General features: G+C 40.4%; 1 protein-coding gene across 1 annotated transcript in view; it reads right to left on the bottom strand.

Moving 5' to 3' along the window:
* Positions 1–15,543, bottom strand: part of grna (granulin a) — a 36,551-nt gene that overhangs the window by 2,994 nt on the left and 18,014 nt on the right. The window contains 9 exon segments of the mRNA XM_036590070.1: positions 1,981–2,208; positions 3,546–3,776; positions 5,299–5,589; positions 7,304–7,570; positions 10,094–10,191; positions 10,536–10,689; positions 10,824–10,921; positions 13,209–13,362; positions 13,700–13,797. Of these exon segments, the coding sequence (XP_036445963.1) occupies positions 1,981–2,208; positions 3,546–3,776; positions 5,299–5,589; positions 7,304–7,570; positions 10,094–10,191; positions 10,536–10,689; positions 10,824–10,921; positions 13,209–13,362; positions 13,700–13,797 (1,619 nt within the window).

Below are 15,543 nucleotides of genomic sequence, written 5' to 3'. Positions count from 1 at the left end.
TTTTACAAATAGATCAAAGGACAGACACAATTCAGACTGCTAATACTGTTTCAGTTATGCACAATTACATCATTTCCCTTTTGTCGTTAATGTGGTTGATCAGCCCAGACATGTTAGGTGTCTGAAATTCGCTTCTTTAGTTTTAGGACTGGAGCTACGAGGCTAATGTAGCCAACAAGTAATAGAGGCTTATATCCCAATAATTACCAGTGAAACCAAAGGACTAAAGATGCAAACAATAAAGTGCTCTTGTAGACTTACTTATGTGGTGCTCTCAAATTCAATACAGGGATTTCTGTAGGATATGTTACCTCATTGAGTTCAAGTTATGCAAATACAAAAAGTTATGCCCAAGTATTGTAGTTTTCTAGAATTAAAAAAAAAATGTTTTAAATATATATTGCTTGCCATACCCAGGTTGACAGGTAAGAACATGTACGAATTTTGGCAGGAGTCTCTTTTTGAGAACCCACAATACACTGTCAGAAATAAAGGTTCTGTGCTGGTACATTTTCGTTCATCAAGGTACAAACAACGTAAATGTGTCCTCAAAGGTACAACAGTGGTTTTAAGGCCCGATTGTGCACCTTAAATAAGTTTATCCAGGTGAAAAGTACATATTTGTACCTTTTCATAACCTAATGATTTAAAACAGAACAGTAAAATAAAAAGCCTGGAGACGAGACGGGGTGTGTGGAGTCAATACAACTTCAGTGCATTATGGTACAGTTACGTTCCCTGACTAAAGGAAATGAGATGAAGCCTTGAGGGGACCACCCCAGTGACAAGAGGGGTACTGCCCCAGTCACAGTTTAGTACCTTTATTTCTGAAAGTGTATTATAAATAGAGCCAATTCTAACAACTTTGCTCTTTGTTTGTGTTGTACCTGCTGAAAGGCCTATACTGGCTCCATAATGGTGTAAAATGCTTGGACCCCTATGGTTGCCGCTTGCAATGTAATTTGTAGACGTCATTTAGTTCTCATAGTGGTTGCAGTCCATAGATGTTCTACATTAATTTCAGGCACAAACTAAATGGAAGCTGACTGTCTTGCTTGCTAACAGTGCTAATTTACACATTAATTTCAATCTCCTTTCAAAAGCATTTATGTATGTAAATGCAATAAAGTTCTATCTATCTATCTATGTGCGGTTGAATATGCGAATGTGAATCTTCACCACTCCTGAATAGTGGCTCTCTTTTCACATTTCAGTAACGTTATCTTAGTCCTGATTGGCCTATAAACAATTATTAAATGCTACATCTGCAGGTAGGGCTGAATAATGACTGTGACTTCTCTGCTGGCAGGAAACCCCCACTCTCCCAAAACTGTCTCGTTCATCATTTAAAGTGGCAAATTTTGCAGAAAGGCACTGAATCTGCATGGTGCAGATTGGTGCAGATCAGTAGCACTGACCACTCAGCTTAAGGCCCGAAACATACTCCACGCAAGGACGCGAACGCAGACGCTTCGAGCTGAGCAGACGGGGTTTCACACGTAGTTGCGTTCAAAAACGTGTCACGGAGCGTTTCATAACGCATCGCAAGCTGCATTCTGAGCGTTACAGCAAGGGGCGCTATAACGACAGCCAAGCCTGACCGAGCGGTCTGGTACCGCCAGCGTGCTTCTCACCTGCCACAGCAGACGAGCAGCTGAGTCTCACGGAAAGACGGCATAAAAATATGATTGACTATCGCATTTCCAATCCGAGAGAGGAGGTAAAGCAGCTCACTCTCCTCCACTGTCCACGTTCAGCTGTGGAGGCTGCTGGAATAACAGCAGGTCCCTCTCTAAATGTGTACTCTATCGCCCCCTTCAGTACTGAGTGTTTTAACCTCCACAGCAACGTAAGAACGCGCGGTGAGTTTGTACAGAAGGGCCGAGCGTTTGCTGTGCGCTGGCCGAGCGCTGTCATTTGCGTTCCCGTCCTTGAGTAAAGTATGTTTCAGGCCTAAAAATCTTTATTCAGAGCTTTTACCTTCGCAAACGGGCAGCAGCCCCAGGTGCTCCCAGAGGTTTTACAGCAGGTCTCAGTGTCCTTGCAGGTGAATCCCCCTCCGCACTGGATGTCATTATGCAGGTGCCTGATGTGTGTTAAGGGAACCGTCTCCACCTGAAGTAAGATGGTCTTCACACAAGAGCTCGAGTCCTCATCACACATGTAGCCCTTAGGGCAGCAGTGCTCTCTGTCTGGGCAGCAGGTGGCCTGAGGGGGGATAATGAGAGACAAACTGTAGTGGAAAAATATTTCATTCATTCCAGGATGATTAATAAAACATGAAGAGAAATTACTCGCATGTTGGTCTTTATGCAGGTTTTCCACTTTATTACTCCACAAATAAATTAAAGAGTGGTTTGGTAAAAAACACCTAACTGAGAGTTTTCCACTCATCCCAGATGTAGTCAGTCAGAAATGTTTGGCGTTCAAATTTTGCTTCTTTTGTCTGAAACTGGAGCTATGATGCTAACATTGCTAAGGCGCACTAGAAGTCAATAGTCACCCAAATGTTCTGTGCAAATACATCCCCAAAACGCCTCTCAACCCAATCAAACCGCATCCAGCTCCTCAATTAATTCGTGCACACTTGTAGTGATGTCTTTAGGACACAGTATGACTGTGAGCTACAAAAATTAATAAAACTCCACTATGTAGCTGGACACTGCATTATTGTGCATATTTATGCATATTTATGGTTTCTGTTTTTTATTTTTAACTGTTTAAACTTGAATTGAATGGAATTGAAGATGATCAACAATAGACACAACAGAAATCTTGTAATATTGAGTTCAAATACATGTATGATGTACATGCACGCGTACTGGAGGCGAAATTCACCATAAAACCTGTTTTCTACAATAGATGCCTGCAGTGTTCAGCTATACAGTAACGTTTTATTCATTTTAGTAGCTCACTGTAAGTAATAAACTACATCGTCAAGTCTGTGGGACCTTAATTAAGAGCTGGATGCGGTTAGAGCAGGTTTAGAGACGTTTTGAGGATGTATTTATGAAAAGGATTTGGGTGACTATTGACTTCTAGTGTTTGGTAGCAACATTCGCCTCATATCTCCAATGCTAAAACTAAAGAACACCAAACATTCTTGGCTGAACGACTACATTTGAGCTAATTAAAAAAATTGTGTACATACGATTTTTGCGCCGAACTATTCCTTTAAACCTAATCTTAACTTTAACGTCAGTAACTATAAGGACATCCGAACATTTTGAACACTGATTATTCAAACGTACAATATTGTGACATGAAAAAAATGTGCTACATTTACACAGTGCTGTGGTAATAACTGTGTTTGTGTCATATATTTTATTCATATGGAAATTATGCACAGATTTGAATCAAGCAAATTCAACATATTACTTTTTAAGTGTTGTATGTATTTTTATAAATGTGCATTTTATGTAAAAAATAAAAAAACAAGAAAATAATATTTAAAAAAAAGGAGTAAAGGGCCGGTAGATGTTTCCATTTTTGTTTTCCTACCACTGTGGGAATATTTGGCTGTAAACACACACACAGACACTTACCTCAGGAAGAGGACAACAGCCCCATTTTCCAGTCCTGAGCCTACAGCAGGTGGCGCCAACGGGGCAGCTTGTCTGTGAGTCACACCTGACGGCGCTTTGGTCAGGGCTGCTCTCGGCTGCCACTTTAGTGTACCAGGGAATGACCACATCACCCTTAACGCAAGAGGTCTGAGTCGCATCACACTTATACTGGGCTGGACAGCAATGTTCTCCATCCTTACAACACACAGCCTGAGAGAGGGACAGGAGAGAGAGAGGAAAACGTGATGTAGGTGAGAAAAATCTGTTACAATTTGACTTCAGTTCAGATCCTGAAGGCCTAACCAATGGGAGAGCTTGTTTGGCTGTATCTACGTAGATACCACAGAGAAAAAATCCTGTTTGGATCATTTACCATAGATTGTTTCAAGAATTAATTCTTTTGTTCACAACCAAAACTTAACAATAAGTATTATATAAAAGTACTACTACAATACTTGCAGTGTGTAAATACAACAAGCATGATGATGATGTTTCTCATTAGGCTGAATGAATAACTGACTCTAAATGTAGGTATTGTGATATAAACTGAGTCTGTTCTACAGTTTCTCATTAGGCTGAATGATTAACCGGCTCTAAATGTAGGTATTGTGATATAAACTGAGTCTGTTCTACAGTTTCTCATTAGGCTGAATGATTAACCGGCTCTAAATGTAGGTATTGTGATATGAACTGAGTCTGTTCTACAGTTTCTCATTAGGCTGAATGATTAACCGGCTCTAAATGTAGGTATTGTGATATGAACTGAGTCTGTTCTACAGTTTCTCATTAGGCTGAATGAATAACTGACTCTAAATGTAGGTATTGTGATATAAACTGAGTCTGTTCTAGTTTCTCATTAGGCTGAATGAATAACTGGCTCTAAATGTAGGTATTGTGATATAAACTGAGTCTGTTCTACAGTTTCTCATTAGGCTGAATGAATAACCGACTCTAAATGTAGGTATTGTGATATAAACTGAGTCTGTTCTACAGTTTCTCATTAGGTTGAATGAATAACCGACTCTAAATGTAGGTATTGTGATATAATCTGAGTCAGTTCTACAGTTTCTCATTAGGCTGAATGAATAACCGACTCTAAATGTAGGTATTGTGATATAAACTGAGTCTGTTCTACAGTTTCTCATTAGGCTGAATGAATAACCGACTCTAAATGTAGGTATTGTGATATAAACTGAGTCAGTTCTACAGTTTCTCGTTAGGTTGAATGAATAACCGGCTCTAAATGTAGGTATTGTGATATAAACTGAGTCTGTTCTACAGTTTCTCATTAGGCTGAATGAATAACCGACTCTAAATGTAGGTATTGTGATATAAACTGAGTCTGTTCTACAGTTTCTCATTAGGTTGAATGAATAACCGACTCTAAATGTAGGTATTGTGATATAAACTGAGTCTGTTCTACAGTTTCTCATTAGGTTGAATGAATAACCGACTCTAAATGTAGGTATTGTGATATAAACTGAGTCTGTTCTACAATTTCTCATTAGGCTGAATGAATAACCGACTCTAAATGTAGGTATTGTGATATAATCTGAGTCAGTTCTACAGTTTCTCATTAGGCTGAATGAATAACCGACTCTAAATGTAGGTATTGTGATATAAACTGAGTCAGTTCTACAGTTTCTCATTAGGCTGAATGAATAAGGGTGTCCAACCTCACAGTGCATTTGTGGGTGTTGAATGGACAGATTCATTCATACAGTACACTCACGTTAGGCAGAGGGCAGCATCCCCATTTCTGAGTTTTGCTGATGAAGCAGCAGGTTGTGTGATCGGGACAGGAATGACGTTCATCACACTGAACGTTGCTGTTTCCTTCATTCTCCTTTGGCTTCTTCTCCACTTTCACGTCCTCCTTCTCCTTCTTCTGTGCTGGCTGTCCAGAAGCTTTGACTACCATGGCCATCGGGACAGAGGCGTTGTCTTTGTTGCAGGTGAGCGTTCTGAAGTTACAGGTGGTGTCATGAGGGCAGCAATGTAAACGATCCTTACAGCACACACTCTGTGGGAAGATTGGTGTAGGTGACAATTCAGGATACAGCTGCACTCGTTTTAACTTACACCAACAAGACTGGCTGGAATTTAAGGTCACTATTAGATGATTTCAAGGGGACTTTGCTATAAGTTGCTCTTAAAGAGGAACAGTCTCGTTTGTCTAACTCAGCTCGGGTTTTCTGTTTCTGTCGCGCTTCAGTGGAAATACTCCACCAGTTCCAGTCAGGATTTGATGCTGAATCTTCTGGTTTTGAACATGTGCAAACAATGTGTTTTGTCGCAGCTCGGTTTGTAGTACAGGAACGTTTTGTAACTGTTGACATACTGACTGAAAGAAAAAATGCACAGAAGTCACAGATCCCTACCGAAGTTGCAGTGTGCAATGACTTCTGCTACATGAGGGGGCGTGGCCAGTGTCAATACAGCCACGTCACCATCTACTGAAACAGTGCAAAGGAACTCTGGGTGATTAACGACTCGAGCTTTACAGGTTCTGGAACAGAACAGTTCAATATCTATAGAACGTCATGAGTTTTGCTCTGAACATTTAATTAAAGGCCTGTAAAATTAAGTAACATTATTTGACCGCAGACATGTTTACATGCAGCCTGATAATCCGTTAATAATTCCACTAATAGCTCAATCGGAATAGAATACGTCCATGTAAACACCTCAATCTGATTAGTCTAGTCCGATTGAGGCCATTCGGAATACAGTTTCTATCTGACTGATCGAGGTGGGTAATCCTGTAACTAATCTGTTAAATAGAAGAATAATATCCGTGTAAACGCCTGTATCTGATTACATTCCCTATCGGAAAGTTTAAGTCCGTTCTGATCATGTTCGTCACGTCATAGTGAAAGTTTATACCGTTCAACATGGCGGAGCAGAAACTGGTCTGCAGAGGAGGCGAAGTTTATCCTCTGATCTTTAAAAGACGGCGGTGGGACGGACGTCCAGCTTATGTGTCTCAGAACACGATGTCTTCCTCTCGGCCTTCTTTAATAAGGACATGTGAAGGACGTTTTCCTGAGTCTGACATCATTTTAAAGCAATTAAAAACACAAGCACTGCTCACTGCTGCTCATCTCACTCTGACTGGACTCACGTGATGCTGGTTGTCATGGTAACGTCTACACTAAGGGGTTGAAGGCTAGCATGTGCTTTATCTGAGACACATGAATCTCCACCACATCTTTCTCCATGTCGTTAGGCAGCTGAACACGCCTGGAAAAGAATGCTAACTGCTAATTCTGTTACACAGCGTTGGCTAGCATTGCGCTAAGCAATAGGGAAAAAGGAGTTAACAATAGGACCGACTCGGAGCCACTTAAATGGTTTCTGACACTGTGTAACATGTTTTTATCTATAGAAAATTACAAAAGTTTGTAGCATAGCTGAAAACAGTTCATTATTATTATTAATATATATCCTATATACTAAAAATGTGTTCATCTGCATTTCTCTTAGTTCCTGTAGTCAAAAAACTATGCACAGACTTTTTGTTGAGGAATAATTAATAATGGAAATAAAAAGGAGTAGAAGAGTAATTTGAACTCGAATGAGTCCAAGATAATCTGATAAGTCTGGAGACTAACAAGCCTGCCTTTGTTTTCCCAAGATCAGCTGCCATAAAATTCAAAATTCTCCGAGTACTTTCTCATTTGCTTACTCACACAGGATCAGGCGCTAACGGACGGGGAGAACGGACGGAGGAGTACCTGAGCAAAAGGGCAGCAGCCCCAGTCTGCGTCCACATCCTTACAGCAGGTGCTGGACGGTGGGCAGGAATGGCTGGAGTCACAGCTTACATTGGCTGCTGTATTTTGACCTTTCACTTTATCCAAAGGTTTCTGTCCTCCGATTGGTCGGCTGGGCTTCTTCTCCAGCCAGGGCTCAGAACCTGAGGGGTCCTCACATGTCCCAGCAGCGACGTTACACTTTTTCCCGTGAGGACAGCAGTGCACGAAGTCAGAACAGCACACGGCCTGCGGACAGAAAATGGAAAATTTACATTTCCGGCCAAAAGTTTTGGAACGCCTTTCCATTTTTCCATTTTTTTTGTCTCAATGTTCTCTGAAATTAAAGCACAGAATAAATAAACAAAAAATCAGAGAATTATTAGAAAATTTAACCTAAATTTTTGACTCATCAAAATAGCCACATTTTACGGATATAACAGCCGAACACACTCGAAGCATTCTTTCTATAAGGGAAATCAAAAATTGTTCGGAAAGTTCTTCCCAACACTGTTACAGAAGTTCCCACAAATGTGTTGCACTGGGTTGCTTTGCTTTCATCCTTCTGTCCACTTCCTCCCAAACCAGCTAAATGAGTTGCTGACCATTCCATGATTTTAGGCCTACTGTCTTAATCTTGTGTGCTAAGGTAGTTCTGACGTAGCCTGGAGGAATTTAGGCCATGGTCTTGCTGTAACAACTAGGCCAAGGGTCGGCAACATGTGGCTCTTCTACTGCCTTGTTGCGGCTCTCAACAGCAGAATTGGATATTTCGGTAAAAATAACTGCTAATTCACCTTTTAACCCTGAAGAATGGCACGCCGACTGCTGGTTACCATAGCAATACTGACAACAATCTAGCCTAGCTAGTAGCTAACGAAAAGTCAAAGAGAAAGATTTAAGAAGAATATCAATAATTTGGAGCTGAATGGACTTATTTGTGTTTATAATCACTCCAGCTGGTTTCCTGATACGTTTAATCTGCAACGAGAAACTGTCAAACACTAAAAAAGATGCGAAGCTGAAGTCAGATGCTCAGTTCCAGCTTCTTGTTTGAATTTTTCCGTTCCACCTTAAAATGTGCAGCAGGAACATTCTGGCGCCTCAGGGAACATTTAAGGTGGAATGGGAAAATCCAAACGAGAAGCTGGCGAATGAGAAGCGACTTCAGCCTCGTAAAAAGTCCAGCGTTGTGGTTTTGGGCCTGTCAGACCTCTTCCTATGTTTTCCCATTCTTTTTTGATATAGGATTTCAGCTGCTCATCAGTTCAGAGTGTCATTTGTTGTATTTTTCATTTTATAATGTGCCAAATGTTTTCAGTGGTGACAGATCTGGACTGCAGGCAGGCCAGTTCAGCACCCAGACTCTTTTGATACGGAGCAATGCTGCTGTAATACATGCAGAATGTGGTTTGGCATTGACCTGCTGAAATAAGCAAGGCCTTCCCTGAAGAAGACATCAAAATAAAAATAAATGTATGATATAGTCCCTAAAACACTAAACAGTCGTGAGGCTGAAGTCGCTTCTCACTCGCCAGCTTCTTATTTGAACTCTACTGTTCCACCTTAAAAGGTGCAGCAGTTACATTCAGGCGCCATTTAAGGTGGAACGGGAAAATTCAAACAAGAAGCTGCCGAATGAGAAGCGACTTCAGCCTCGTAAAAAGTCAAATGTTGAGAGACGTTTTACAAGAAACTGTTCTACTTTTGAGGAAAAGATTGTGCCAGTCAGACCTCTTCCTATGAGAGTTTCCTCCGGTTTTCAAGTGCCTTTTGAAGGTGTAGAAAACTGTATTCACTGACATGCTGGGTTTCTCTGCTATTTCTCTAAAGGAAAGATCTACTCTTTTAAGGGTCATAATGGTCTGTTGCTTTTACTTTGTTAACTGAATGTTTTCTCGCCATTACGACAGCAATATACTACATTCTGCTGTGCTATATTGTCCAAATACTGTCCCAGAGGGCGTAAGGAACACTGTCTGTGCCAACAGTGGGTTTGTAAGTAACCAAGAAAAGTTGGGACATCTGCAGGAATTTGCAAAGTGTTTAATTCACTTCCATTTCTGCAGAACAGCTGTAAGCTCTTAACCACTGGCTTGTTCCCTGAAAAAGATCTTTTTAATAACTCTTTTGACTGGTATTGCATCATGTAAACATGGTTAGGGTCATAGTTTCACAATGTACAGTCCAATTATGGAAAATAAGCAAAAAAAACAGCCCATTTTGAACTCTTTTTGAAGGTATCCAGCATCCAATCAGAACAGAGCTCACTTACATATATCAGTCTTAAAGGCACAGCAACAAATATACCCGGTTCAATAGGGATAAAAGAGAGGTTGGTAAATGGCCAAACAAAAAACAATTAAATTTGATTTTGGAACATAAAACCACACAAATGTCATAAGGTTGCAAAAAATAAATTTATGATAAGTCCCTTTAAACCCTTTTATGACTACATAACTTACCCATTAGTTTCATACTAATCACATGATAATTTATTGAAAATGCTAAATAATTTATAGTAGATACTGAATAAGTTGCAGTAGATACTAAATCATTCATAGCAGTTGTAGAATACTAAATAAGAGTTAGTGAATACTTTATAGTACATAATGAATTAGAACTCTTACAATTAAAAGCTGAAAAATAAGGCTGTAGTTTAAGAGGTTAACAGCTGAGAGTGGGAAAAGACCCACAGTGTAATATAAGCTTTTATTTCAGCTGATAAACAGTGATGTGGAGAAAAGCGGTCCAGAAGTGAGACACAGGTACCTCAGGTAAAGGACAGCAGTCCCAATCTCCCTGAGCATTCTTACAGCACGTTTGTCCATCATGACAGGCCACAGTGTCGTTACAGGGAACATCAGCGCCTAAAGACACGAGAGGACGAGGCTGAGATCATTCAGATACTGAGGTCTCATTTTAAGATGATCATATTTTCATTCAGTATAAAAGTACAGATACTATAAAGGTACTTTTATACTAACTCCAAATTCTAAAGCAGGCTGGAATTACTTTTTATTACTTTTGTCCTGTTTCTTGTCATCAGCGCTGTAAAGGAATGTGAGTCTGTCAGTTTCTCTTCAATAAATTTCACATCAAATCACTGATGAAAATGAATGACTGACAAAAATTGGTGGAACTGCCCTTTAATGATAGTATAATGGACCAGCAGAGATATGTAGGTGGAAACAGTGAGTTCTTCATGACGTACCTTTAGTTTCTGGAAGTTTCCGTCCTTTGATTGGTCGGCTAGGCTTCTTCTCCAGCCAGGGCTCAGAACCTGAGGGGTCCTCACATGTCCCAGCAGCGACGTTACACTTTTTCCCGTGAGGACAGCAGTGCACGAAGTCAGAACAGCACACGGCCTGTAATGAACACACAACACAACCTCACACACACTGAAGATTCACTGTGCACAGTAACTGATTTTAACCGATGAAGAGGCTCATACATATATATACATATATACACATATATGTTGTTTTTGGTCCACAGGTACCTCAGGTAAAGGACAGCAGTCCCAATCTCCCTGAGCGTTCTTACAGCACGTTTGTCCATCATGACAGGCCACAGTGTCATTACAGGGAACATCAGCACCTAAAGACACAAGAGGACGAGGCTGAGATCATTCAGATACTGAGGTCTCATTTTAAGATGATCATATTTTAATCCTGTACAATGTATCAAAGAGAAACTCCATCAACTTTTCAGCATTTCTGCAAAATTAAATGTTTAAGATGCAAAGTAAGTCACTCAGAGTGGTTTGATGTGAAAGGCACCAATCCTGGAGAAACGTACTGACTGAGAACTGTCCTCAATGATGCACCATAAAAAACTGCTGGATGAATGTAAAAAAGTTCAGAGTTGACTGAACCTCTAACATTAAGTTAAAGAAAAAGAACCTTGTAGTGTGGGCTGGACCTTGTTGAGTCCTTATTGAACTGTTTTATGCCCAAAGCAGCCAAAGTTCAGTTAGCGCACAATTCTAAAGCAGCCAGGAATTACTTTTTAAAGGAACTGTTTTATAGTGTAGTCATAGGAACCAGACATCTGAAGAGTTTAATGCCTCTAAAAGTTCCCTCACAGAAAGGAATTACATGTAATAGTTCTAAAAACGCTGCTTGATTCCTGAGATATTGTTTACAAGAGGATTGAGTAGATTTTGTCTTCAGATTATGTACTACTGTGTTATAACTCCGAAAAAGTTGGGACGCTGTGCAAAATGTAAATAAAAACAAAATTCAATGATGTGCAAATCATTTAAACCCTATATCTCATTGAAAATACTACAAAGACAACAAATCAAATGTTGAAACGGAGAAATTGTATTGTTTTTTTAAAGTTTTACGCCCATTTTGAATTTGATGCCAATAACATATTACAAAACAGTTGGGACGGGTTCATGTTTACCACTGTGTTTCATCACCTCTTCTTTTAACAACACTCTGTAAGTGTTTGGGAACTGAGGAGACACTGCTGTAGCTTTGAAAGTGAAACGTTTTCCCGTTCTTGCTTAACATAAGATTTCAGCTGCTCAACAGTTCAGAGTGCCCTTTGTCATATTTTTTATTTTGTAATGTTCCAAATGTTTTCAGTGGTGACAGGTCTGGACTGTAGGCAGGCCAGTTCAGCACCTGGACTCTTTTAATACAGGGCAATGCTGCTGTAATGCATGCAGATGTGGTTTGGCATTGTCTTGCTGAAATAATCAAGGCTTTCCCTGAAAAAGACGTCGTCTGGATGGCAGCATATGTTGACAAAACCTGCATTTATCGTACAGCATTAATGGTGCCTTCACAGATGTGCACGTCACCCATACCATGTGCACTAATGCCCCCTACACCATCATGAATACTGGCTTTTGAACTGTTCACTGATAACAAGCTGAGTGGTCTTTAGCCTGGAGGACACAGTGTCCATGATTTCCAAAAAGAATTTCTAATGTTGATTTTTCAGACCACAGGCCACTTCCCCTCAGTCCATTTTAAATGAGCTCAGGCCCAGAGAAGGTGGCAGCGTTTCTGGATTCTGTTTATATATGGTTTCTTCTTTGCATTTAAGAGTTTTAATTAGCATTTGTGGATGCACTGATGAACGGTGTTCACAGACACTGTTTTTCAAAAGTGTTTCTGAGCCCATGCAGTGATTTCCACTGCAGAATCATGTCTGTTTTTAAGGCAGTGCTGCCTGAGGGCCCAAAGATCACGGCCAGCAAATACTGTTTTTTGGCCTTGTCCCTTGCATACAGAAATTTCTCCAGATTCTCTGAATCTTTTAATGATATTGTGTACCATAGATGATGAAAAGCAAAAGTTCTTTGCTATTTAATGTTGAGAAACGTTATTCTTGAATTGTTGCACTATTTGATTGTGCAGTCTTTCACAGGGTGTTTTTTTTTAGCATTACACAAATTTACCAGCTTTTTGTTGCCCCCCTCCCAACTTTTTTGGGATGTGTTGTTGGCATCAAATTCAAAATGGGCACATATTTTTCAAAAAACAATACAATTTCTCAGTTTCAACATTTGATTTGATAGTCTTTGTACTATTTTCAATGAAATTTAGGGTTTAAATGATCTGCAGATCATTCCATTTTGTTTTCATTTACATTTTGCACAGCGTCCCAACTTTTTTGGAAATGGGGTTTTATTATTATCATCAGTGCTTATAAAAGACACTGCGACTCCTGGTTCCTGTCAACACCGCTGTAAAGGAATGTGAGTTGGTTAATTTCTCTTCAATAAATTTCACATCAAATCACTCTGAATGACTTTGCTTGTATCCAACGACTGACTTTTGAAAAACTGGTGGAATTGCCCTTTAATGACAGCATAATGGACCAGCAGAGATATGTAGGTGGAAGCAGTGAGTTCTTCATGACGTACCTTTAGTTTCTGGAAGTTTCCGTCCTCTGATTGGTCGGCTGGGCTTCTTCTCCAGCCAGGGCTCAGAACCTGAGGGGTCCTCACATGTCCCAGCAGCGACGTTACACTTTTTCCCTTGAGGACAGCAGTGCACGAAGTCAGAACAGCACACGGCCTGTAATGAACACACAACACAACCTCACACACACTGAAGATTCACTGTGGACAGATTTTACCTTAGTTTGAACTGATGAAGAGGCTGAAACTTCTGAACAGATACTGAATAATTTATACTCTTTATGGAATCATTCATAGTAGAAACTGAAGAATAAACAGTGAATAATTTATAGTACGTAATGAATTGTAACTCTTAAGATTAACAGCTGAAAAATAAGGCTGTAGTTTAGGAGTTTATCAGCTGAGAGTGGGAAAAGACCCACAGCGTAATATAAGCTTTTTAGCTGATAAACAGTGATGTGGAGAAAAGCGGTCCAGTAGTGAGACACAGGTACCTCAGGTAAAGGACAGCAGTCCCAATCTCCCTGAGCGTTCTTACAGCACGTTTGTCCATCATGACAGGCCACAGTGTCGTTGCAGGGAACATCAGCGCCTAAAGACACAAGAGGACGAGGCAGAGATCATTCAGATACTGAGGTCTCATTTTAAGATGATCATATTTTCATTCAGTACAATGTGTTAAAGAGAAACTCCATCAACTTTTCAGCATTTCTGCAAAATTAAACGTTTAACATGCAAAGAAAGTCACTCAGAGTGGTCTGATTGAAAGGCACCATCCTGGATCAACACACTGACTGAGAAATGATGCACCATAAAAAAAAACTGCTGGTTGAAAATAAAAAGGTTAGTTATTGTTCTGCCTTAAAATTCAGAGTTGACTGAACTTCTGTAACGTCAGTAACTGTAACTGTACAGTCTTTGTCTTTTTCTCCCCTCTTGTTTGTGTGTCCATGGCCTTTTGTCATTGTTTTTGTTTCAGTCTCCTTTCCTGTTCTGCCTCCTGATTATCCGTCTCACCTGTCTCTAGTCTGTAGCCCCGCCCTTTCGTTACCTCCAGGTGTTTCTTAATTGTTCTCTGTGTATTTATAGTATTGTTTTTTTGTTTTGCCGGCCCCATTTCGCCGGCAAAACAAAAAAACAATACTAACTAGATAACGAAAGAACGTCCAGAGTTCTTTCGTTATCTAGTTGCCCTTGTGGATTCTTTTGTTACAGTTATGGTTTAGTTCAGTTAACTCAAAATTCTAAAACAGCCAGGAATTACTTTCTAAAGTAACTGTTTTGTAATGTGGTGAGAGGAACCAGACATCTGAAGAGTTTAATGCCTCTAAAAGTTCCCTAACAGAAAGTTATTACATGAAATGGTTATGATTTAGCTAACTGAGTCCTGAAATATTGTTTATGAGAAGTTTGAGTAGATTTTAACCAATAATTTCACCTGTGATGTATGTATCCAGAAATTTATTTGACTTATGATATGGACAAAAGTACTGAGACACACCTGCCAACTACTGAGTTCGGGTGTTTCAGCCACACGCATTCCTAACAGGTGGATAAAATTAAGCACATAGTCTTGCAGTCTCCATAGACAGACACTGGCAGTAGAGGGTCGCACTGATGAGCTCAGTGACTTTAAACATGGCACTGTTATAGGATGCCACCTCTGCCACAAGTCAGTTTGTGAGACTGCTGTCCTGCTAGATCTGCCCCAGACAACTGTAAGTGCTATTATTGTGAAATGGAAGCGTCTAGGAGCAAAAACAGCTCAGCCACGAAGCGGTAGACCACGCAAACTCACAGAGTCGGGCTGCTGAGTGCTGAAGCGCACAGTGCCTATCCTCTGTTGAATCACTAAAGAGCTCCAAACTGTGTCTGGAAGCAACATCAGTAAAAGAACTGCACATTAGGAGCTTCACAAAATGGGTTTTCATGGCCGAGCAGCTTCACACAAGCCTTAGGTCAAAATGCACAGTGACAAGTGTCGGCTGGAGTGGTGTAAAGCGCCGCCACTGGACTCTGGAGCAGTGGAAACGGATTCTGTGGAGTGATGAATCACACTTCTCTATCTGTCAGTCTGATGGACGAGTCTGGGTTTGGCGAATGCCAGGAGAACATTACCTGCCTGACTGCACAGTGCCAGCTGTAAAGTTTGGTGGAGGAGGGATGATGATATGGGGCTGTTTTTCAAGGGTTGGTCTAGAACCCTTAGTTCCAATGGAGGGAAATCTTAATGCTTCAGCACCAAGACATATTGGACAATTCTATGCTTCCAGCTTTGTGGGAACAGTTTGCGGAAGAACCTTTTCTGTTCAAGCATGACTGAGCCCCAGTGCACAAA

The sequence above is a fragment of the Colossoma macropomum genome, unplaced genomic scaffold (genome assembly GCF_904425465.1).
Source record: "Colossoma macropomum unplaced genomic scaffold, Colossoma_macropomum, whole genome shotgun sequence".
NCBI classification, from domain to species: domain Eukaryota; kingdom Metazoa; phylum Chordata; class Actinopteri; order Characiformes; family Serrasalmidae; genus Colossoma; species Colossoma macropomum.
The sequence above is the reverse complement of the archived record's forward strand: the minus strand, read 5'-3'. Positions and strand labels throughout refer to the sequence as shown.